The sequence below is a fragment of the Ctenocephalides felis genome, unplaced genomic scaffold (genome assembly GCF_003426905.1).
Source record: "Ctenocephalides felis isolate EL2017-DRISC unplaced genomic scaffold, ASM342690v1 CF-g0.4_SCAFFOLD_00845, whole genome shotgun sequence".
Lineage (NCBI taxonomy): Eukaryota > Metazoa > Arthropoda > Insecta > Siphonaptera > Pulicidae > Ctenocephalides > Ctenocephalides felis.
The window spans coordinates 64,634,239-64,660,346 of NW_020536999.1; the positions used below are offsets into that span (position 1 = coordinate 64,634,239).

The 26,108-nt window shown below is 29.6% G+C and overlaps 2 protein-coding genes across 6 annotated transcripts; one reads left to right on the forward strand and one right to left on the reverse strand.

Annotated features, from left to right (window-relative positions):
- On the reverse strand, nucleotides 1-22,046 carry LOC113363296 (E3 SUMO-protein ligase PIAS1-like). 5 transcript variants are annotated; one of them, XM_026605786.1, is made up of 9 exons: nucleotides 21,993-22,046; nucleotides 19,661-19,774; nucleotides 4,012-4,204; nucleotides 1,926-2,312; nucleotides 1,603-1,843; nucleotides 1,156-1,387; nucleotides 919-1,076; nucleotides 564-824; nucleotides 1-238 (listed from the first exon to the last, which is right to left on the reverse strand). In XM_026605786.1, the coding sequence occupies exons 2-9, from the start codon at nucleotides 19,768-19,770 to the stop codon at nucleotides 6-8; spliced, it is 1,815 nt and encodes a 604-aa protein (XP_026461571.1). In that variant the 5' UTR covers nucleotides 19,771-19,774; nucleotides 21,993-22,046; the 3' UTR covers nucleotides 1-5. The 5 variants fall into 5 exon arrangements, with proteins under 5 accessions (XP_026461571.1, XP_026461572.1, XP_026461574.1 ...); XM_026605787.1 differs by lacking the exon at nucleotides 21,993-22,046 and adding an exon at nucleotides 21,753-21,900; XM_026605789.1 differs by lacking the exons at nucleotides 19,661-19,774; nucleotides 21,993-22,046 and adding exons at nucleotides 5,634-5,688; nucleotides 5,829-6,021.
- Nucleotides 12,714-24,487, forward strand: LOC113363297 (UDP-glucuronosyltransferase 1-6-like). Its single transcript, XM_026605791.1, has 8 exons — nucleotides 12,714-12,774; nucleotides 14,756-15,081; nucleotides 15,293-15,529; nucleotides 15,776-15,909; nucleotides 15,972-16,170; nucleotides 16,437-16,659; nucleotides 23,672-23,888; nucleotides 24,190-24,487. Exons 2-8 carry the CDS (start codon nucleotides 14,815-14,817, stop codon nucleotides 24,464-24,466), a joined length of 1,554 nt encoding a protein of 517 aa, XP_026461576.1. The 5' UTR covers nucleotides 12,714-12,774; nucleotides 14,756-14,814; the 3' UTR covers nucleotides 24,467-24,487.
- The last annotated feature ends 1,621 nt before the right edge of the window (nucleotides 24,488-26,108 follow it).

Sequence of the window (26,108 nt, forward strand, 5' to 3'; positions counted from 1 at the left end):
AAGCTTTAATTATTCGTGACACTTGGATCAAATCCTGCTAAATTTAAAGGCACAGTATTCACATAGCTGCCTTGGTGTGCCAAAGTAGTATTAGAACTAGGATATACTTGATACAAACTTGCTTGATCACGATCAACTGATGTACTGTGAGCAGGATTTGAAGCAAAACTGCTATAGCCACTGCTCGACAATGAACTTGTTACTGATGAAGTAAGGTTGGCAGAGTTTAATCTAGTACCTTTAGGAAAAAAAAAAGTACATTAATTAAGGGTTAATTAGTAACGTTCTTTGTTTTTCTTAAATCAACATACAACATAATAATTGAAACTACAGGTACAAAATATTAGAATCAAATTTGAAATTATATATATTTGGTTATAATTACTTAAATGTAAATAACTTTTACACTGTATTTCATTTTACATGTATATTAGAAAAGCAAATAATATATATCAATCTTGCTAGATATTAAAATATAAAATAATCCACTCTTGTTATACACGGAAAAGAATTATAAAAATAATCATTCTGGCCAGGATTAATCATTCAGAGACAATTTTTACCATATCTTGTACTTCTATTAGAGACCACAGGATCTGCGCTGCTAGTACTACTAGCTGGAGGTAGTTGTTGTGAAGTTGGCTGAGCTGCAGAAGGCTCTTTATCCTTTTTTGGGGGCGCATCCTCTTCAGAATCACTTATTGTCAGATCCACAATTGTTTCGTTTGTTTTTTTCTCAGAAGTAGTAGAAGGAGCATTTGGTTGTACCGTAGTTGTAGTACTAGTGGGTTCATCACCTTTAAAATCCTCCACTGATATGATTTCTATAAATTTGAAAAGACATTAAAAATCAGATAAGAATTGAATAATAGAAATTTAATTTTCATATTATCAATACAGGATATCTGACAAACTTACCCACATCATCACAAATTATTTCTACACTAGTTTTTGAAGTTTTCTTTTGCACTATTGGCTCTTTTTTTTCTATACTCCATGATCCATCTTTCAATAATATAACTTCATTAACATTAGCTGATATAAATGTTGGAGATTGTATAAGTTCTTGAAAATAGCTAATGAATTTATATTTATATATTAGTTTTTAAAAATATTTATACTGTCAATTCATTATTGAACTACAAAATATCTCACCCATCTATCATTAAATTATCATATAAAGCAGGCCTGTCGCAAACCGGACAAATCCACGTTGCTTTTTTCTCATTCATTTGCAAAAATAAACTTGCATCAAAACACTGAAGATGATCACAAGTTGATGGACGACACGGAGTTACCATACGAATTTTTCCAACAGGACAAGTTAAAGATGCATTCAAAACTGTAGTCATTATATCATCACTGTCATCATTTAATTTTTGTTTAACTATAACAAAAAAAATTAGCAATAAATTATTTATCAGTTTAATTACAATTAATTTTCTTTCCACAAATAAAATAATTGAAAGCATTTTTTCTAGAACTACATTTAATATATCCCAGAATTGTTTTGTTCAATTATCAAAATAATAACAAATTAATCATTTATAATAAGTTATTTAGATAGTAGCAAATAAAATACTCTCAATAATAGATACTAACTCAGATCTCGAGTAAACTCCGGTGGCTTCAGGCCTTTTTCTTGCAATCTTTGTAGTAAATCACTTGAAGTCAATCTCTTTACTAGATTTATAGTTATCGAATAAGGCTTATTATAATCAGGTACCCAAGACACATTTACAACATTTGCAACATAGGGATTAAGTTTCACCAAATTTGAAACATTAACTGGTCTAGATGGCCTTTTAGCTTCAACATTAGGTCTGTTTGTTGGAATAGGACTCTAGAATAAATATCTGAATCAAATATCAACAAGAAAAAAATATAAAACTAAATAAATTAATAATTAAATATTTTACACTTACAGGAAGCTGACACAGTTTGTTATTGATTTTCACTACGACATTTGGAGGAAAGTTATCATCTTGTTCACAACTTGGATCCAACAAACAAAACCTCATTTGAACCTGTGTTGGGTAATCTACTTTGCTAGGATTACTAGCATCTCTGCCTGATGCAATTTTAGTAGCTTGTTCAGCAGTTAGTGTAAAGGAAAATGTACATTCCTGAATTCTTTGCGGTGTTTGCGGCACTAAACTTGAAGGTTTTAATAATTCAGCTTTTATATCATAAAATGGCAAGCGTTTGAATCTGACATCTGCAGGAACATGGATTGAATTCGTAAAACCACGATTGATATTTTGGTAGTACATTGCAGGGGGATAAACAGTTCCAGCAGTAGCTGCTCTTGCCTATAGGGTAAAAATAACTATATAGAATAAAGTTCCAAAATGTTTAATATTTATAAGTAATTATGTATGTAATTTATGTTTTTATTTAAACTTTAATTTTTCTTAGACCATTTTTAGCTAATTTAAACCATCTGGATGGTCAGTTTGCCCATTCGAAAACATGTTATGTGTACTTATTGATACTATCTAATACTATCTAATATAATTGGAAACTGATTGCATTCAAATTAAACTCACATATGCATATATAATAGAGATTCGTAGTACAGTAGAACCTCGTTTATCCGGACTTCAGTTATACGGATTTGCGATTATCCGGACTACCAACCGCGACAAAGTTATATGTATGTACATACCTACAATTCGAATTTTTGCACCATTTATACTATGTATGTAATAATATCTAAGAAAATATATATGTATGTACATACATAAGAAAATATTAATTTCTTAGTAAACATTGATTTTTGTTGGTATTTATGTATGAATTTGTTATTTTTAATAAATACACAACATTATTCTTCAAACATTGGATTATCCAGGTTTTTGATTATCTGAATGCCTATCAACAACAATAGGTTCGTTTAATCGAGGTTCTACTGAATTCTGATATATTTATTTATATATATATATTAGGGTGGTCCTTAAAATGGTCATTTTCGAATTTCCTTGCTCCCAGGGGCTCAAATAGTTCCAAATAGATAAAAAACAATTCTCTGAAAGTTTTAGCTCTTAATATTAATGTTTAGATAGAGCGCAATTCAATCAAAGTTTTGTATGGAAATAGAATGAAAAATTTTTCAAAAATTTTCAAAATGTTTTTTAGATGTAATTTAGTGAACAAATGAATGAATAAAACTCAGTCATTTATCGCTAAGTTATACCTAAAACATTTTTTTTAAATTTTCAAAATTTTTTCCATGCTCTTTCCATACAAAGTTTGATTGAATTGCGCTCTATCTAAACGTTATTATTAAGAGCTAAAACTTTCAGAGAATTGTTTTTTTATCAATTTGGAACCATTTGAGTCCCTGGGAGCAAGGAAATTCGAAAATGACCATTTTAAGGACCACCCTAATATATATATATATATATATATATATATATATATATATATATATATACGAGGTGTGTTCAAAAAGTACCCGGAATTACTAATAATTAAATTTCGCGGGTCTGGAGTGTCTGATTGTCAAAATTTTTTTTTTATTGTGTTGGTATACATGCCCCTAAAGTATGATGAAATTTTCAGCTATATTCACTGTTTACTTTGTCTGTGGTAGTCGCTAAGGTTCGACGTGTTTTTCTGAGCTCGGCGATTTTTACAATGGAAGAATTGAAAAGTCAAAGAATTTGTATTAAATTTTGCGTAAAAAATGAAATAAAGTGTTGCAAAGTGCAAAAATTCACCAGATATGGCTCCGTGTGACTTTTTCCTATTCCCAAAGTTGAAGAGACCCATGAAAGGACGGCGGTTTTCCTCGATTGAAGAAAATCGCTGAGAGTGCTCAAGGACATATCAAAAAGTGAATATCAAGGGTGCTTCGAAAATTGGAAAAAACGCTGGCATAAGTGTATTATATCTGGGGGGGACTACTTTGAAGGGGACCACATTAATGTAGACGAATAAATATTTTTTTGAAAAAACGAAAATTCCGGGTACTTTTTGAACAGACCTCGTATATAAACTGAAACTCACATTAACAGGCATTGGTACAACATCCCGACCGTACATCATTTGCTGATAATTGTTAGCCCTAATTTGTGCTGGTGCCTGCTGCACCATATTGTGAGATGCTGTAGGCATCATTGAAGAGTTATGCATCACACTCAAGTCTGCACTGGAAGTTGGAGGTAAATTAGATTGAACACCATTCAATGTATCAGTTGGCCTAAAATTGCAATAATAGTATATTATTATCAAATCACATCAATTTTAAAAGAGAATATGATAAACTCTACAAAATATTTTAATTTCTTATTTTAATGATTATTTGTATATACATATATAGGCATTAATTTATGCCCAATTCTACATATATAAATACGTACTTATATATTCATATATTTACAAACACGCACACACGTTACTTAGGCTGACATATATACATATATTGCAATATTTTCAAATAGCAATACTCAGCTGTATAATAATATCTTCATCAATGGCTTACTGTAATACTTCTGGTTATAATAAAGCAAATTTAAATGATTTGTTTATATTTTCTTGGACATGCGATTACTTTGACAAATTCTAAGCAGTATAAACTGTTTGTCGTAATGTTCAAATAATTTAACCAAGTGTGATAACACTTAATCAGAACCACAGTTCAATCAAATAGTTTGTAACTCCAAATAACTGAAAACTGACATTGTTTTCATTTAATATTTCCACAAATGCTTCCTAAACTCACAAATGGGATGTTAGAAAAAACGGAGTTGCTAAAACTGTTTCAATTACTATTGCAATTTGGTTAATATTCTGATGTTTTTCACACATCTCTACAAGTTTTGTTCAAGAGACTCATTTTGTTGACGCTTGTGTTTTGTATCTGCGGCAAGCTATGTTGTTTTTCTATTGTTTAAGCTTATTATGTCAAGAATGACGTTTTGCAAAGCTTTTGGTTAGTTTTATATTCTTTGATATTCAGCAATATTTAGGAACTATTTTTAATGAAACAAAATAGGTAATGCTCATTATTCTTAATATTTCAATTTTCTGTTGCTTCAAATCAATGACTACTCCATGTTTGATATATGGTGTATAAACTGATTTATGGTCATATAAAATTCACCGCAGAGGCTAGTATAAGCTGGCATAACTCAAAAGCAAAAAACAGTCGTGACAGTGACATAAATAATAAATATATAAATATGACGTCTTAGTTTACAAAGTTATAATTCCAGTTCTCTTGATTATATTGTATCATATTATTTTTGAGATATCAAATAAGAGATTGCGTTGGATTTAGGAAGTACACAAAATAGTCACTTCAAAATTGCTTTGTGAATTTTCTTAATTTTGAAAGTGTTGTCATTTCGCAAATTTACTTCCTTAGGTAAAATTTAATAGCAAGGACAGTTCTGTAAGACAAAAACCCAAATATTCTACAATGCAACATTTGACTAGTTTCAATAGAAAATAACTGTCACAAAATATCGACATCGCGTTTTACGACTTCATGCTCAGAACTGTCACTTCGACTTTTGTATTCTTATGCATTGGGAATAGGTTATGAATATCCAAATAATATTCAAGGAATCATTTTAGGGCAAATAAAGTAAATTATACATACAATAATCACATAAATTGGAACTCACCACAATATTCCATCAAAGTATCTTCTCATCGCAAGAAAGATAAATTTGGATAAACCTTATAAATCGTTATAGCTCATTAGTTCGAGAGCGAGAATTATGAACTACACTATTGCAAATAAGTAATTATGACAAAATTGTTAAACAACACACAGAAAATCACATGCGAAGAATTTATATCAATTCAATTACACTCACTCTCAATTTTGTGAAATCCGTAGGGTCGGCCATTTTGAACGCCTGAATTGAAAAAAGTTATCACTCCACCAACAGAATTATAAAAATATGTTTAATAAAATATTCATTAACAAAGGATTCTTATTATTAAGAATTAATTACTAGGAATAATTTATCATTTAACTGTAAAGATATCAGAGCTAATAACAGAGCGCTGGCAATAGTTCGAATGACTTACTAACAGTTGCAAACTTTAATCATTCAAATTTCAAAGGTTCTCAAACTATAGCGTGATCAATTTAATGGAAACAAAAGATCAAAATGTGCTGACATCAATCAGTTAAGGACAAAAAATAAAAATGTTGAAATTCTATTATGAATAATAATTCTATTATTAGTCTTATAGATCATACTAAAATATTACGCACCTACGACAAGCTGTTTAGTTTTAAAAATTCTTCAAAGTTTGCAAAAATTAGTATCATTTTTTCAGCATTTGTCAAAATTAGTCCTTTGATCGATGTTTTCTCAAAAACGCCTGGACAAATTTCAGAAATTTAGAAGCCATTTGATGTATCTCAATGAGGACTATAGTTTGTCAGTTTTGTGCGACGATCTGCCGAGCCTTTTCTTTGCAATTTGGAAAAGAGTGTTAAACTTTTCATTCACATTTAAGCTCATACTACCGAATCGATTTTAAAAAATCAAAAACTGTTCTAGAACAATCTAAAAACCATTCAATTAGTAATAATTGGGAGAAGTGGTTATTAGTTTTTGGCAAAAGCGGGCCCAGCCATTTCGAAGATACAGAGCTAAATGTGCAAAAAATGAAAAAAATTTTTTTGTATATCGAAAATAATGCAAATTTTATTTTTAATTCTGACTATAGTTCTAATATACTTTAAACTAATAATTTCAACTTTGCAATTCAGTTTATACAATTCTTATAAATATTAGACAATGTTACAATATTTATAATAATCTATTTAAAAACATTCAATATTCCTCGATCATTTCGTTACGATACGGGAAGTTCCAGCAATTTGCTTTAAGGCACGATGCCATACACCCCACTAGTTATTGATTAAGTCGATTATTTACACATATCGGGAAGTTCATGTAACATAACTTGCCTCAAGGAAAAATACCAATACCAATTAGTCAATATTAATTTTGTATTATTCGTATTTAAGTATTTCATGATGGTTTCTGAGAAATGCTTACTTGTTGATTAATTTTGAAAGGGTAGAAAATCTGTTACTGGTGATTGAATGTCTTTGGTCAAAACAGGATCAGGATGCTGGCAGCAATATTTTGCCTATAGTTAATGAGTGACATTAAATTTTATTGTACAATTTCTTATTGAATTTGCTACAACCGACACCGAGCATCCGTTGTGTTGGAATTGCAATTTATGCATTTTGTGTTTTCATTATTCCCGTATGTAAATATTGATTGAAATCAATTGATTAATCCAAGATTAATCTTGGAATTCAGTCCTCGATCAAAGTAAGATTCAAGCGTTTTGTGCAGCTCTTATTAACTTCCTGTAAGGTTATTGTAATCGCCCAAAAATCGAAATCGAAAATTTTCACATTTCTTCACGTTTTGAAAGTTTTAGAACATTTGGCATACCTCAGACAATACAATTCTTCGTCCACGTTTCGGGCGCACGAATCAACCGATTTGAATGGATCAAATAACATTCCTATTGATAGGGAGATGTGCCGATTAGTTTATGGCAACGGCAGGTCCAGCCGCTACCGCTATAACTTGTTATTAACATAAAATAAATATTACTAGTTACAAATTATAGTATTTTACAATTGGTCCTTCAAAATTCAATCACAACAATCATTGAAAAAACAACCAGTTTAGGGAAGTCGGATATGAAAAATCCGGCGAGACAACTCCACTCGGATTCACTCCGAGGTAGGAGTTGTATCTGAGTGATAACTCCGGAGTGAGTTACCCATCTCTAATATATATATATATATATATATATATATATATATATATATATTATAATCATAGCTGGGCACCGTTAATCAAATAGTTAACTTCGTTAATCGTTAATCCGCTACAAAAAAAGTTAACTTCGTTAAACGTTAAAGCGTTACATTTCGGAAGAATTAACGCAAGTTAACGTTAATCGTTAATCCGTTAATATGTGTAAAATTACATTTTTATATCGTTGCGTTAGTGAACTTAAAAAACTTATTAGTTTAGGTTCTGGAAGTTAACAGGTTATGAATAAAACAAAATACTTGTATAATTCAAATGTGTAATTTAACCCCTCGCGCGTTTTATGCACACTTCCGTGTGTATAAGGAAAATGGCACAATTATCACATACCGTGATAACGCTATTGGTCAACTTTCCGTTTTTATGATTGCATATTGTTTTTACAAGAATTTTTTTCTAAATAAAGGGAAAGAGTTTTTTTAACTTCCCGTAGGGCAAGTTATAGTAATCGCAAAAAAATCGAAAATGAAAATTTTTGCATTTCTCGACGTTTCAAAGGTTTCTGAATATTTTGGCATACCTTAGAAAAAATGGATGTATGTGTGTGTATATGTATGTGTATTCGGATACAAATTTTCGTCGACGATTTCGGGAACACGGATCAACCGATTTGAATAATTCAAAAAACATTCGATTTGTATTGATAAGAAGACGTGCTGATTAGTTTTTGGCAAAGGCAGGTCTAGCCGTTCCAAAGATATGGGGCAAAATTGAGCCAAAAACGGTAACTCAGTTTTTAAGAGAACGGAGCGTCCGATTTTAATAATTCAAAAAACATTTTACTTGTATTGACAATTATGAAGAACTGATCAATTTTTCATGAAGACAGGTCTAGCGGTTTCGGAGATCTAATGAAAAAAGTAAAAAAAAATGCCATTTGGCGGTCAAAATGATCATTAGACATATGCACATCAAATTATCAGATATTTTATAGAGATTTTAACAATAAGTATAAATTTTATTTACATTTTTATGGGTTCCGTACCAATGTTTATCCTTTAGACAGCGACGCGGCGCTTACGCGCTTTATATTTTGTCTCTATGCAGTCCTAAAGCAGTAAAATTGCTTTGAAAAAAAGTTCAGATCTTCCAAAATATGACAAAATAAAGAAAACATTTTTTTTTTCAAAAAAAATTAATTTTTTGTCCAATAGTTTTGTCCAAAAATCTTATTTTTTCAAAGTAATTTTTTTTCAAAAATGTTAATCGTTTTTAAAAAAATAATAATTTTAGGTACGGAAAGTACCAGCAATTTGCCTTAAGGAACGATGCCTTAATTGCCTTAAGACAGAATTCCATTTACAGCTAGTTTTTGCGAAAAATAGGAAACGCGCGACGGGTTAAGCGTCGGGCATAAGGTGCATATTCCCCTTCATGAACATTAACATGTTGAAGTTCTCGTCTGAAAGCGAGGCTCGTTTTGGTGTCAAAATGTCTTTACCCGTGGAAAACAAACGTTCAACTGCAGCGCTTGAGGGTATAGCAGTATTGTATTTAATAAATAGATTTATGAATATCTGTTCCCCGAGGAATGCAGCATCGTTGAACGAGTCTTTTGATTTCATATCCAGCCACATTTTAACGAGAATTTGCGCTTTATTCTTTAAAGAGTTTATAGCTCTTTGGTTTTTCTATAGACTGAGTGACAGAATTGAAAAAGTCTTCCTTCTCGTCATCATCGTTGTTGCTCGCATTGCTCACTCCGCCACTTAAACTATCTCAGTCCTTCGAATTTTTCGCTGCTTCTTGCCATAAGGCATCTTCTACCTTTTTTTCCTTGCATTTTCTTACTGCATCCTCTCTACTGCTGTCATACGTTTCCAGCCACATTAACCGAAACTTTGGGTGAAATGCCGCGGCAAGTTGGCACTGTTCATCATTCAGGAGTAGTCCAAATCTTTTCTCTATGCCGTTTAATAAGGCATTGGCTAAAGCTGTGCCGTGCGGTAAATAGTAGGCATTGGATTAACGATTAACGGACTTCTCGCATTTTAACGGAAGTTAACGTGTCCGTTAACATTTTTAAAAGTTAACTTAAAAGTTAATCCGTTAATCAAAATGTTAACTTCGTTAATTAACGATTAACGGATTAACGAGTTAATGCCCAGCTATGATTATAATATAATATAATTTTTACTTCAAAATACTAGTTATTTTCGTCAAGAGTTGTCCACTAACATTTTTTTAAATCTCAGTCAATTCGCTGGGCATTCCACATAACCATAGCTGGGCATTAACTCGTTAATCCGTTAATCGTTAATTAACGAAGTTAACATTTTGATTAACGGATTAACTTTTAAGTTAACTTTTAAAAATGTTAACGGACACGTTAACTTCCGTTAAAATGCCAGAAGTCCGTTAATCGTTAATCCAATGCCTACTATTTACCGCACGGCACCGCAAAATTTGGACCACTCCTGAATGCCGCGGCATTTCACCCAAAGTTCCGGTTGATATGGCTGGAAACGTATGACAGCAGTAGAGTGGATGCAGTAAGAAAATGCATGGAAAAAAAGGTAGAAGATGCCTTACGGCAAGAATCAGCGGAAAATTCGAAGGACAGAGATAGTTTAAGTGACGGAGGGAGCAATGCGAGTAACAACAATGATGACGAGGAGGAAGACTTTTTCAATTCTGTCACTCAGTCTATAGAAAAACCAAAGACCTCCAACTCTTTAGAGAATATAGCGCAAAGTCTCGTTAGAATGTGGCTGGATATAAAATCAAAAGACTCGTTCAACGATGGTGCATTCCTCGGGGAACAGATATTCATAAATCTATTTATTAAATACAATACTGCTATACCCTCAAGCGCTGCAGTTGAACGTTTGTTTTCCACGGGTAAAGACATTTTGACACCAAAACGAGCCTCGCTTTCAGACGAGAACTTCAACATGTTAATGTTCATGAAGGGGAATATGCACCATATGCCCGACGCGCGTTTCCTATTTTTCGAAAAAACTATTTCTCTTTATTTAGAAAATTAGTTGGTATTGGTATTTAGCCTTGAGGCAGGTTACATAAACTTCCCGATATGTGTAAATAATCGACTTAATAAACAAATTAATTTAGGAGTGATTAGAAGTATTCCGAGAGGATTTATTACACATAATTGAAAACGAACGAACAAGTTAACTCGGAGCATTTTCTAAAAGCAAATTTTCACTAATCAATAATTTTTATAATTAAACCAGTTTTCGTAGGACGTTAATGGTTTAGTACGTTCATTGAGACCAAATAATCTATCGTTATACAAAGTAAATCATCTAATTTTAATTTTAACAAACGTCAATAAAACTACTCATTTTCTCAAACTTTGATGATTTTTTAAAATTAAACTACTTGTCGTAAGGCCGTAATATTTTTGTAAGTTCTATAAGACCATAGTATATATCACTAAAAAAAATCCATAAAAATCGGCCTAAATTTTTTTTTCAACAGTTAATTACAAGAAAACGGCTCGGTAGATTTTCACCTAAATGTAATCAGTATTATTCCCAACTAATATGTTGCGAACAGTTTTTTATTTCTTAAAATCGATTCGATAGAATGAGAATAAAAGTGGACGAAAAGTTTAACACTCTTTTTTAAATTACAAAGAAACGGCTCGGCAGATCGTCTCACAAAACTGACAAAATATGGTGCTCATTGAGATACATCGAATGGCTTTTAAATTTCTAAAAACGGTTCAGGCATTTTTGAGCAAACGTCGATGAAAGGTCTAATTTTGACAAATGCCAAAAAAACGATACCGTTTTTTGCAAACTTTGACGAATATTTAAAGCTAAACGAGTTGTCGTAGGGCGGTAATATTTTAATATGATCTTGAAGACTATGATATTAATTATTAAAGCGCGTCGCGCTATTTTCCTTATACACACGGAAGTGTGCATAAAACGCGCGAGGGGTTAAATTGCACATTTAAATTATACAAGTATTTTGTTTTATTCATAACCTGTTAACTTCCAGAACCTAAACCAATAAGTTTGTTTTTTAAGTTCACTAACGCAATGATATAAAAATGTAATTTTACATATATTAACGGATTAACGATTAACGTTAACTTGCGTTAATTCTTCCGAAATGTAACGCTTTAACGTTTAACGAAGCTAACTTTTTTTGTAGCGGATTAACGATTAACGAAGTTAACTATTTGATTAACGGTGCCCAGCTATGCACATAACAATATCATTTAAAAATGAATGATCAGATTTTGCTTCGTAATTAAAAAATTAATGAATTAGTGAAAAGCGCGGTAATAATATATCAAAATCTTGAAACTTTAAATATGCCAATTCAATTTCAACAGAATCAGATTAGATTGGCTCTTGCAAATAATATGATTCAGGAACATTTTTTATGTGGCGTGCTTTGTAGGGTCAACTATTCATATATATTTTATTAGCTGCCCTTTTCACTTTATGCACATCACATTTGCAATCAGTTAGTCATTTTTAAACCAAACATTTTATACTGGATATATGTTTTATGGCAAAACAACGTTTTCCGGGTCAGCTAGTATATATATATATATACACGATTGGTTCTGATCTTGGATTAATAGATCTTACTAGAATGAACAAACTAATAGTCACTGCCAAGGTCTTACAATTAGGCAATTAGTGTTATGTCATGTTATTCAGTTATAAAGAGCACGTTGTGCGAGCCGGAATAGAATCGTGTTATCATACTTTTTTTTTAATCAGATTCATGCAGTTTTATCAGAATGACTAGAAATATAGATATTTCAGTTTTTGGTGTTTAGCTTGGGAATTCAAGACCAATATATTTGTGTCACAAAATGAATAACCATTTATTGGAAAAATATTGAAGTCTATTTTGTTATGTGCTTTGATGTTCGAACAGTTATTGTGCTTGAGTGTTCAGTACAGAGTATTTTTAGTGTTTACAATATTTTACTGAAAGATTGTAGTTTTGATAGGTAAGAGTTTTATTTAAATAACATACATAAGAGGATTGCAAATATTTCTTGATTAATATTTTTTTTAAATATTTTATTTTGTGGTATATGTATATCATATACTAGAAAGTATGTTTAGCAGATATAAATTAAAAAATTAAAAAACAACTGGAAATTTTATTTTCATGATGAAACAATACATAAAAATAGGAAATAATGAATACATATGTATTCTATATAAAATAAATTTCAAAGAATTTAGCAAATGTTATTTTAAAAAAGTTCAACATAAAAATATAGAATATTGTCAATACTAATTCAAATATTTCATTTTCAATTTTCATCCTATTGCTTAAAGACGTTGATTTTTTGAATAAAATTGAAAATAAAAATAAAATATTCTTAATACTGTAATATTCAAATATTTTATTTTGAATTTTATCTTATATTAGCCAGTAACCTGCATTTCACGTAAATGGCATTGTTATTAGTGTTACTATAATAGTGAAGAAATGATGTATCATAAAATTAACAGAATTGAATTTGTAAATAGAATTACCAACATAACTATTGTTACAGTAATCGATAGTTAATAAGTACAAACGATAATAATCACTACATGAAAATGTACGTATTAATCTTTTATACTGAAAACAAAAGATGAATCGATCATAATATTTTCATAGGTTTCCGAATAATTATTTGCAATTCTTATTAGAAACTTTGATTTTTTTTTACCACAAAATAGCTTTACATTTGTTTAAATTCATGATGACAAATGCGTTTCTCATATTTTTTGGATTTTGGTCATTTATCAAACAACTAAATGATAAAATTAATCAAAAGTATCTATATTTTTTATGAATAAGCACATATTTTTCAGATTTTTCAGAAAAAGCCGCCCTATCACTGAAATTTGCCGTCCCATCATTAATCAACTGAAGTTTGTTTTCAAAAAGGCACGAATAATTTTTTAATTACTAATTTTTTTTTAAATTTATTATAATTTGAAAATAGGTCTGAATTTTCATAAAAACCACATAAATTTATTTCCGAAAATAAAAAAAATCAAATGTTAATATTTATATTATCGTGGAAATAAATTAATTAATCTATTTTGATAGTTACATTTATCACTTACATGATAGTTTTCACTTACATTTGCAAAATTATATTACACGAAGTTTTAATTTGATGCATAATATATATAGATACAAAAATATTATAAAAAAGTATTACTTAATTATATTTCATTTTCCAAATTTTGCCGCCCTAGGAATAAGCCCCTATTTTAAATCCACCACAGTATACATATATATATATATATATATATATATATATATATACATTATGTTTAAAATTTATCTAAATCAATGCGTTTCCTGAAGTCCTAGCTATCCTAGCTTTCAGTCAGTGAAATTAAAAAAAAGTAAACTAAGCAAAAATATATGTTGTTAGAAGTACATATATTTTTTCCAAAATATTCTTTTTAAATATTTTATTCAGAATTGTTGTAGTTCCACTGAATGAAAACTAGGACTATAGCCGAAACGTGTTTATTTTAAAATGATTATTAAATAATTCATGTATTCATATAGGTTTAAATATATACAAATCCAATGCAAACTATTGTGAACTAATGATAATTGACTGGTAATTGGAGGATAATACGTAATTGGTTAGATCAGAATTAAATGGAACAAAGAATATTTGTTATATAACCCTACTACTAGCCCAACTTATATAATTTTTACAATGACAGAAACATTTCGTGACTGCTCATTCATAGTGTTTAAATAACAATGTTAATCTATTTCTGTTCCTTGTCAAGTCATCGAAATTAAGTACTAATATTTGCTAGTACTTCCTACATTTTGCTTCTTCAAATAATCTTTAATAATAGACAATTTTATTGTATCTCAATTTTTTCTAAGCATGGTTATTGTTACAAGATTGGCTTAGTAGATGTAGAATAGTAACAACTTCTTATTTTATTTTGCAGTTGATTATACAAACGTCTTGGAGTATCCATTCTCATTAAGTTTTTGGATAAAAATCAGAATGTACTATTTTTCGATTAAATTTATTTTAATCTTGTCAACAATATTGTTTGCACAATGTGTATCAAGCCTAAATATTTTGGGTCTCTTTCCACATCCTGGAAAAAGTCACCATGATGTATTTTCTGCCCTGCTGGAAGGACTTGCGGACAAGGGTCATAACGTTACTGTTTTAAGTCACTTTCCACTGGAAAATCGAAGAAAGAACTATAAAGATATCAGCTTAAAAGGGACTATGCCGTTGTGGGTCAACTTTATTGATTTAAACGTGAGTAACCAACTTAATATAAATATCCTTTAAAACTTAAAATGGAATATCAGAGAACTTTTTTTGTGTGTAAAATATTAATAATAGATTCAAGGCAACCAATGAAAATTTGTTAAGTATACTGTTTGAGAAGTAAAAAATGTGAAATTGAACTTTGGCAGTTTATTGAAACAAGTGTGAGTCCTATAAAGGTGAATATTTTCAATTCCAGATATTCGGTTGGCGTTCCCTACTAAATCCGCTCGTTGAATTTTACATGTTGACGAAGAACTCATTTGAAGCATGTGAAACTGTATTGAAAAGCGATCAATTGAAATCTATATTTGACCAATCTGAAAAATATGATGTTATATTTACTGAAACATTCACGTCTGATTGCACCTTGGGAATTGCATATCAATTTAAAGCCCCTGTTATAGGGCTAAGTTCTAGCTACGCTATGCCTTGGGTAAGAAATATTGACAAATGATAAATTATTGAATGATTAATAATGAATAAATTGACTATTTTTGAACAATATTTATTGATTGATTTTGTAAAGATCATGAAATTTGTTACCTGGTAAAAAGTAATTAAGAAAATGTTTTGGTAATTGTTTTGATTTTGATTTGGACAAATATCAATTGAAACTTATGCCATTTATTTTATATATTTATCTTCTTATATCATTATCATATTTATCCTGAAATTATAGGTGATGGGAAGATTTGCAAATCCCGAAATAACATCATACGTGCCAATGATGTTTACTGGAAATTCTCATCAAATGACATTCTGGCAAAGAGTGAAAAACTTCGTCGCATCAGTATTATTCAAGACGCTCTATAGGTGCGTGAATTTATTTTTTATTTTCATTGGAAACGATATTTAAAAAGAATTCTATCAAACAGGTTTCGAGTAGATTGGCCCACTGACAAGCTATTGAGAGAAAGATTTGGACAAGATATGCCTTCAGTAATAGATTTGAAAAAGAATACAAGTCTACTGATGATCAACACACATTATGCTTTAAGCGGTGTGCGACCCAATGTACCAGCCATAGTTGAAATTGGAGGAATCCACGTTAAAAAACCAAAGAAATTATCGAAGGTATTTGAATTGATTCATAATTATTATAAATATCGAATGAAATGTTGTTTAATAAAGTTAGCATACATTGATAATTGGAATGGCACTTGAAAACTACAAGTGATTGATTACATTTTTCCAAATCAACTTTTACCAACAAAACCGATTTATCAAAATATGATGACCTTAGTAACTAGCTTAGTAAATGAATGACTAATGATAGCATAACAAATTATTCTAAGAAGTTTTCTTTAAAATTCCTATTTAAATCATCAGAATTTATTTAGGATCTGGATGATTTTATATCCGGTGCAGAACACGGCGTGGTGTATGTCAGCTGGGGTTCTATGATCAGAGCTTCAACTTTGCCAGATGAGAAAAGAAAAGCGCTGTTAAAAGCTTTTGGAAAACTTAAACAAAGAGTACTTTGGAAATGGGAAAATGAAACATTGCCTGAAAAAACAGACAACTTGATGATTAGGAACTGGATGCCTCAAAACGATATTCTAGGTAAGCAAAGTAATTGTATTTAATGCAGAAAATAGGAGAAGATTAATTATGAAACATTAGTCTTTGGTATGAATGAAAAAGAAAACATAACTTAGTATCAATTAACTCTAAGTTAGCACGATAACATAACAATTTATGCCTACACATAAATAAAACACAAGATTTGATTAACAGTAATATTGATAAAATTTGTCAATGAACAGCAAAAAATGCATATATCATTGTCACAAAAATTGTAATTTATGATCTGACCACTTACTGTAACAATAACAATATGTACTATTACAATTCATATTTATAGCAACGTAAGAAAGCCTAGATTTTTTTTTAACTTTCCGAAGGAAAAATTTAAGCTTTCGCCAAAAAATCCGATTTGCTAATTTTATGTTTTCTTGACGTTTCTGAAGCAGCCATTCCGAATTGAATGAGACTAAATTTGGAAAAAGCATATGTGAGCCGATTTTCAAAAAATTAAAAGCAATTCGAAGTAACTTGACAAAGACTAAAGTTTGTTAGTTTTGCCAAGCCTTGTATTTGTGTATATCAGAAAATTGAAACAATTTTCGTCCACGTTTTAGACCACAATCCTGAATCAATTTTAAAAATTCAAAAACTTTCGAGATCAAGTTAGAAGTTCGAGTTTCGAAGTTGGTTGGGAATGATACTGATTAGTTTTTGGTAAAGATTGTACATTTGGAACTGTCTTCTAGTAATTAGCTGTTGAAAAATTTGTTTTCGACGATTTTTATGAAACTTTTTTTGCGGTGGGTTCTATGGTCACAGAACATACTTAAATATTAGAGCCGTACGACAAGTCGTTTAAATTCGAAAATTCATCTAAGTTTAAAAAAATGACCAGAATTTTTTTTGACGTTTGTTAACATTAAACCTTTCATGGATGTTTTCTCCGAAACTGCAGCAATTTCAAGAATTTGAAAACGATTTACGGAATCGTGCCAGTATTTTCTTGTAGCAGTTGCTTATTATTTCACCAAATAATTTATTAAGTTTCTTTTTCGACGTTTTTAAGGAAATTTAACAAATAACAGTAAAGTTCTACAAATCTTGGTTGAATTATATAAGTTCATTATTAAAATTTGAATTAATAGGCGCTTTTAGGACATACAAAATACAAGCACGTGTTTGTGCACCATAATTAAAGAGAGCGAAAACTTTATTTTCGAAAAAAACAGTTGAAATCTAAATATTTGATCTAAATATCTAAATCTCAGTTTCGGTTGTTTGGTCAATATCGCGTATTACAACTATCGGGAAGCTTTCGCAACTTGCCTTAAGGAAATACCAAAGGACCAATACTTAAAAAATATTCTGAAAAATATTCCATTAAATCGATTGAAAATATGATGTATAATAAATAAATGTTGATATGACTTTTATCTTCAGTCGCCAAAAATATTCGATTGTAATCGCAATACGCTATTAATAACAGGAAAAACAAAGAATTCCAAACAATATCAAAATGTAATCAAATAAATTGTTTATCCTTGCCTAACGATATGCTTGTTTAATATTTCTTGTTTCTGTTCTCTAATTGGATTGAATATCAGATAACATTGATTTCAGTTGCTGCTTATATTAAGTTTCTGTAACATATCGTATTCCATGATTTCACAAAAGAATTTTTTGTATTATATTTCACAAATGCGCTTTGTTTTCATCTTGTTTAATCTTTGATCTTATTTCATATTTTGACCTCGTTTTATTATGTTTATTTTAATAATGTGTTCAAATATGTTCATAATTTATATGATTCAAACAGAGAATAATAAAAAAGAATTTGGCTTCAATATATTAAATACTTTTAAATATTGAAATAAAAATAAAGATTGAAATAAAGCTGAAATGCATGACATACCTTAAGGCAAATTGTTGGAACTTTTCGTACCGTAATTAAGCAACAATTAATAATTAATAATTAATGAAAAATGATCAATGATTAATAAAAACTTTTTAAAACATTTACAAATATGTAGTTCTATAATTCATATTTAAAAAAAAGAAATAAGAGCTTATAAATTAGGCGAAAAACGGTATTGGACACTTATTTGTTTACATTAAATGTAAACATATATGTATATGAATAAATCATAGGCCATACCTCATCATATTTCTAACAACTATATATTCTTAACATAATGCTTATTGTAGATATGTTAAACTGAAAAATGTTTTTTTTGAAAATTTTTAAAACTATTTTTGGTGAAATCTCGAAAAGTAAATTTTTTTTCAAAACTATTGATTTTTTTATGTTTTTGCAAATTGGTACGGACCCCTAAATAAAAGTTCAATTTTCTGAATAAAATACAAATTTTAAAATCGCTTATTGTTTGATGTAAATAAGTTAGCTTACATAATTTTAAGAGTGTTTTTGGTTTCGATAATTTAAAAAGCATTTCACTTGTACTGATGGAATGAAGAACTGATTAAATTTTTGGGAAGAAGTGTATATATTATAGGAACCACCGATGACACGAAAATACTAATATCTTAAGGATATAATGTAATATTTGACAACCGATTATATATACGAGTATATGGGGCGATACACCAAAGAATAAAAAGCAAAGGTTTATAAATTAATCTTTAATTCCAAACGTTTCGACATTCAACTTAATGTCATCATCAGTGGATATTAACGTTAGTAAATTACATCTAAAGATGTGTACGCGATACTAGAATTAGCAGTAATATTTATACAACTAACTTGTCAACATTTTTTTGTATTAAATATAAAAAGAAAAATGATAATTTTATTTGACAAAAATGTGAGTAAAGTTAGGTAATTTCTGCCATGACTTCTGTACTTTGCACTTCCCGAGCGCTTCTAAGCTTTTATTCTTTGATGTATCGCCCCATAAGAACTTACTCATATATATCTTAACATCAAAAATAACTACTAAATCATATATATGTGTATATATATATATACCAATATCTTTAATTGTTAAAATTACGCGCCATTGTTTAAATTACGACTTACTTGAGAGCTTGAGCTGTATTTTCTACTACGATTTTTGCTGCGCGCCTGTAGTCGCGTCTGCGTCTTGCGATTCTTGAGCTACGGCCGATGTCACTTTTTTTCCGTGGCATTCAGCTGAAATGATAACTTCAACGTGAAAATATTAGAACAAACAAATGCTATTATATTATAACACATTGAACTAAGTAACTACAAAGTAATTTTTAATAGACGTTAAATAAAAAAATAAGCACAAATAATGATATTGCGTTGAGTCCATCCGCGCGGAAGTAGTTACAGTTATTATTATTATACTTTTTATTTTTTCATTTTTGTGGGTTGATAGCTTTATATTTATAACAATTGCAATTGGATGGATTAGGAGAACTAAAGTAAGATACAAAAAAGTTTATGATCATTTAAAATGAAAGGGTGCTACCAATTACTTATTCGAAGTTGCCATTATTGTTCCCTAATACTGTTAAATTATTTTTAAAATCTGGGTTAAACTTTCTGGGAAGACATCTCCAAATCTATAACAATTGCAATTTGATGGATTAGGATAACTAAGTAAGATACAAAAAAAAATACGATCATTAAAAAGGATCGGGAGATACCAATTTTCTATATATAAAATGTTTGGACTTAAGCTCAAATGCCAATTAGCATTATATATATTATTCTTTACTGTTTATGTTAAATTATCTTTAACCATCTGGGCAGATATCTCCAAATTAATAGCAATTGCAATTGAATGGATTATGATAACAAAAGAATTGGGCCAATTCTGCTGTAAAATAGACCAATGTTATAGCAACGCAATGTTACGCTGCATTTTTCACAGAAAACGGTACTAAAAACTATCAAGAAGCTAAGTATTTGCCGTTCAGTCAGGTGTTTTATATATAAAACCTAGCCTAGGAAGCGTACAACGTAAAAAAGAATGTTTTCATAAGTATAAGTGCATCTTTCTGATGTGTGATAATAACACATGCAAGAATTACTTCATCGCCTAATCGCACACGAATACCTAGCTTTTTGTCAGTTTTTAGTAACATTTTATATGAAAAAAGCAGCGTTGCGTAACGTTGCCATAACATTAGTCTATTTTACGGCAGAATTGGCCCATAAGATACAAAACATATAACGATCATTAAAATAATCGGGTGTTACCAATTTCCCATATAGACCAAATAACTTATAGGAAGTTAGCAATATTAATCTCTACTGTGAAGTTATCTTTAAAATGATAAATATATTAGGGGGCGTCCCTTAATCACGTGAGGTTTTTAGGAGAAGGGGGGGTTTGACAAAAAATCACAAAGTATCACTTGGGGAAGGGAGGGGTATGGTAAGATATCACGTGTATTTAATTTTACACTGATTTTTTTTTAAAATTCAAACATTTAAAAAAAATCAAAAATTTCAGTTTTATCACGTAACTAAAAATACATGTGATGTTTGGTGGGGGAGTGGGGGTAATTTTAAATATCATCATCATGTATCTATTTCCTTATCTATGATCATCATGTATCACGAAGGGGGGGTCCAAAAATCCTTAAAAACTCGCTTACGTGATTACTGTAAATCGATTATTACCATAAACAATATACTGAAACAATAACAATAACTAATAATATAATACTTACATATGAATATATTTAGGAAGTTAGCAATATTAATCTCTACTGTGAAATTATCTTTAGAATGATAAATATATTAGGGGGCGTCCATTAATCACGTGAGGTTTTAAGGGGAAGGGGGGGTTTGACAAAAATCACGAAATATCACGTAGGGGAGGGAGGGGTATTGTAAGATATCACGCGTATTTAATTTTACACTGATTTTTTTTTAAATTCAAACATTAAAAAAAAATTAAAAAAATCAGTTTTATCACGTAACTAAAAATACACGTGATGTTTGGTGGGGGAGCGGGGGTAATTTTGAATATCAACATATATATCCAAGGGGGTGGGAGGTTCCAAAAATCCTTAAAAACTCGCTCACGTGATTAATGGACGCCCTTTACTGTAAATATAAACAATATACTAAAACAATAACAACAAACAAATCAATACTACTAAAATCCGTAAATCTATGTAATAATACTTACATGTGCATCTATTTTAAGTATAAGTAATATAAATTTTTATATACTTGATCAAACACTAATATTTATAAAGCAAGAATAAATTTACTGTACTCTCTTCACTAATATGAGTATAATTTATACTACAAGAAGGAATAACAAGTGAATATCACTGTGATTACAACATTGTGATTGTCACATAACAATGGCTAACCAAAAACTAACCTATATCTATATAAATAAATTTTACTGGATCTTAGTTACCTTAAAACTCGAGAACTGGTGAATCGATTTAGACAATTTTAGTCTTGAAATACTCCTCGTAGTTCAGAGATGGTTAGAAAATATTTAAATATGGCATTAACAATATATATTTAAATAAAACATTTATTGAAATGGGGAAGCACAGTTTATGGAAATCGGCGCGGTGACCTGTCAATCTGTCAAAATCATTTATAGGTTAGGTTAGGTTAGGTTAGGCTATTGGGTATTAATTATTATTATTAGTGAACAAAACCATTATTAAACGAGTTGCCAGTGTTATTATAAGCTGTGGTGTATATGTTTAAATATTTTAATTTTTTAACATTTTTAAACATTTTAACATAAAAATACACTTTTTGGCTTTGTATAAATTTGAGTATATATATATATATATATATATATATATATATATATATATATATTCTCTATTTCATTTAGAACTGACCACTTAAGGACATTTAATAAATTTGGGGAATTATACTGTATACAAAATGGGCATGATGGAAAAACAACTCAATAGTTGTTTTCCCATTCGTTTTAATATTAACAATATTTTATCGATAATGATATAATCTTAACTATTTACTTATAAATTATTTCTTATAAATAGTGACTAAGTTATTTCAATCTTTATCAGGAAAATTGATCACTTAAATCCAGTGGTGCTTTTCTTTTCAACCTTCATCGATAGTTCTCTGTTATTAAGGAGTTTGCTAGTGAATTTGGGTGACTGATGAGCTTGTTTCTATATTTTTGTGCTGGTTTTGTTATTACATCTTTTATGGTAGGTGTGTTTGTGTCGAGATGAATTAGCCAGTTTGGGACATATTTTGGTGCTCCTAAGGCAATTTTTAAAAATTTGTTCTGAAATTTCTGTATTATTTCTATATTAGTTTAATTATATACTTATATATAAGTAAACAATAAGAAAAACATTCTTTATTAATTATAGTTCTCGGCACTTGATGTATGTCACCATTCAATAGATCAAACCAGGACAAAACACTAATAAACTTAACACTGATATTAGTTATAGAAAAAAATATATTTAAAAACTTTAAATACATACATACATGCACAATACAGACATGCAAAAATCCATACATACACATATATGTAAACTAATACACATTAGTAACACTAACAAGTTCTATTTATTCTATTTTAATCATATTAATAAAGATATTTTGCGGGGAATTAAAAAGGATTAGGTTCAAGCGTTGTTCATTGACTACCATAGCCACTTTGTGACTTCGGACTGTTCAATACATAATTTTTTATTGTTTCCGTAGTCTACACAATATGATTTGATCTCAGTCTTTGTCTCGAGCATAGATTTTTTCAAGTATCTCAGGTTATACCCGGGTTTTAAGGTGGAGAGTTGAAAAAAAAGCTGAAAAAATTTGGTGTTTTGTAAAAGTGTTGGGGTAATTTAAGTGTTACATAATATACCAATTATTATTTATAGACCTATATGGTTTTAGTTACTTGAACTTTTTATTGCTTTTTTTGTTAAATTTTATTTTCTCGAATATTTGTTAGTTTTTCTAGAATTTATATAAATATTTCAGAAAATATTTTACTAATTCAATATTTTGCAGGTAATAAAATAATTATATTTTGCGTATGAATAAATTTCATATCATGGCTCCAAAATTATAATTATTACCAATTTCTAGCTCACCCCAACGTACGTCTATTCATGTCACACAGTGGCCTATTAGGAACAACAGAAGCAGCACATCATGGGGTTCCGATGATTGCTACCCCAATCTATGGGGACCAGTTTTTAAATGCAGCGGCCATCGAGTCACGTGGCATGGGCCGAATTTTGAACTACGAAGATCTTAATGAAGAACACATTACTCAAACATTGAATGAAGTTCTGAAACCCAGGTAAGAAATTATTTTAGCAAAATACCATGATCACATTATGAGTACTTCATTATGTTTCCTGGCAAACATTCTTCAGCCATAAAAATATTTCTAGAAAATAATTAATTGATTCTGACACAAATTAAATCAATGGTTTACCCACTGCAATGCAGGCCACATATATATGTTCCTGAGACATATTAATAGTCATTGCAAGCGCTAACCTAATTTGAAACAGATTTAATTGAAATATCACTTTCATGACGCTCGATATAAATAAAAAGTAATTTCAATCATAGTTAACAGACTGTTACATTTGCAGTTATTTACAAAATGCTAAGCGAGTTTCTGCCAATTTCTTAAACCGACCTCAATCACCAATCGACTTGGCCGCTTGGTGGACAGAACGTGTAGCTGAGGTAGGCATCGAAAGTCCACCTCTTTGGAGATCAGAGGCTGTTGATATGTGCTGCATCCAATATTATATGTTGGACGTTTATGCATGTTTATTGGTAATATTTTTATTTTTTATGAGAATAAGTGGCAAAATTTTGTCAAAATTTAGAAGAGATAAACAAATTAAGGTTAAATTGCAATAGTAAATTAGAGAAATTCTGTATTAGGTAAGGCAGAATTTTACCATTAGATAATGTAGATAATTTTTTATGATCAATTTTTATATAATATTGTTTCTTAGTGTTATCCACTCAGTATACGATGTAAATTCACTTATATACTCAATTTACTTGTTTTAATCAAACAAATAATACACACATGGAACTTTACATTCTATAAAATTATTGTTATTTTTAAATTAACGTTTATGTTACTTGAAGATTAGCAATTCTGGAGAATTTAAGGATTCAAAGAAATACTGAAACTTAATGAATATTTTTCGCAAAATTTTGTTAATTTACTTCACATAGTTATAGTATGGGATTCTGAGCATTTTGGCATACCAGAAATCTGGTATTTTATTAAAACTAAGCACAGCTGAAAGGGTTTAAGAACTCAAGTTTTGAAAAATACTGACATTAAGTAGTAAGAATAATGATAATATGTTTAGTTACATAAGTAACTTAAGTTACTATATGTAAACAACAATAGTTTAACAGTAAATTTATTTTCTTTTTCTTGAACTGCCAATAAGCCTAAAAGTTTGCCTATTTCATGCAAATAGTTTAAAATTTATATATAACAAGCGCTGAAAGTTTTGAGAATCAAGCAATTTTATTGTAGAATGATTACCATTGCAATTTTACACAGTAGTGTCAGTTCAGGGTATTTCCAATTGAAATCATATTTTGGTTTAGTATATTTGACTGATATTCCTACTCATTGTACCGGGTTTTTTGGAGAAATAGCTCGAATTGGGTAGTATTTTCCTATCATAAAGTACAATGCTTTCTGCAATGAAATATGTCTGACTAATATATTATAAGTATTAATGAACGATGATAGATAATTATATTTAAACATTGTTTTATTGTTTAAATTCAAATTTATTAAAATATATAAGTTTAAATATACCTTTTTTCTCTTCTCAAAAAAAAAAAAAAAAAATTAAATATTGTTGAAGATCAGTTTAATAATAAATTATATATCAAAAGGGTTTTGACTCACCTGGTATGTATTTGGCCACAGTTTTTCTTTGTGAGTACCAATGTTTTTGGTGGCTGGCTACTAAGTGAGCATTTTTATTGCATTAAAATGAACTTTTGCTTTTATAATTTTTGTTTGGTCTCTCGACAAATACACAAAAATTGATTTTTGTGTATCAATATTTTTACCAGACCTTTTACGCAAAAAGATGTAGGTTCTTGATTTGGCATCTTACTTTTATGTTCTATTTTAGATATATAAACAGTCCATGTAAATTTGATCATGTTTATCAACAATTCAATTAAATTTTATATTCAAAATTTAAATGTGCAAGAACTTCTGCAAAACCCACAGTTATACATTCCAAATAATATAAACTGATAGATTATATGATTGCCAAGATTTTTTTTAAATATTTCATCTTTTTGCCCATTTTGCCTCTTCTTAAATTTAAAATAATATCTACCTCTGTATTCAAATGAGAGTTTAAATTTGTACAGAAGAGGAAGGATTATCTAAAAATAATTAGCTGGTTAGTTTTGTACCTGTATTAAAAATTTAATTATAATTTATCTCAATTACTGATGTGGATAATAATTAAAAAAAAAAACACTATGCAGTAACTTCCTGAAGCACTAA

Excerpts from the sequence above, each read along its gene's own strand:
- LOC113363297 (XM_026605791.1), top strand. The coding sequence starts at position 14,815 with ATGTACTATTTTTCGATTAAATTTATTTTAATCTTGTCAACAATATTG. Across the intron at positions 15,910-15,971 it reads TTATTCAAGACGCTCTATAG|GTTTCGAGTAGATTGGCCCA; the intron begins GTGCGTGAATTT and ends TCTATCAAACAG. Across the intron at positions 16,171-16,436 it reads AACCAAAGAAATTATCGAAG|GATCTGGATGATTTTATATC; the intron begins GTATTTGAATTG and ends GAATTTATTTAG.
- LOC113363296 (XM_026605786.1), bottom strand. The coding sequence starts at position 19,770 with ATGCCACGGAAAAAAAGTGACATCGGCCGTAGCTCAAGAATCGCAAGA. Across the intron at positions 4,205-19,660 it reads AATACAGCTCAAGCTCTCAA|GCCAACTGATACATTGAATG; the intron begins GTAAGTCGTAAT and ends TTGCAATTTTAG. Across the intron at positions 239-563 it reads TAATAGAAGTACAAGATATG|GTACTAGATTAAACTCTGCC; the intron begins GTAAAAATTGTC and ends TTTTTCCTAAAG.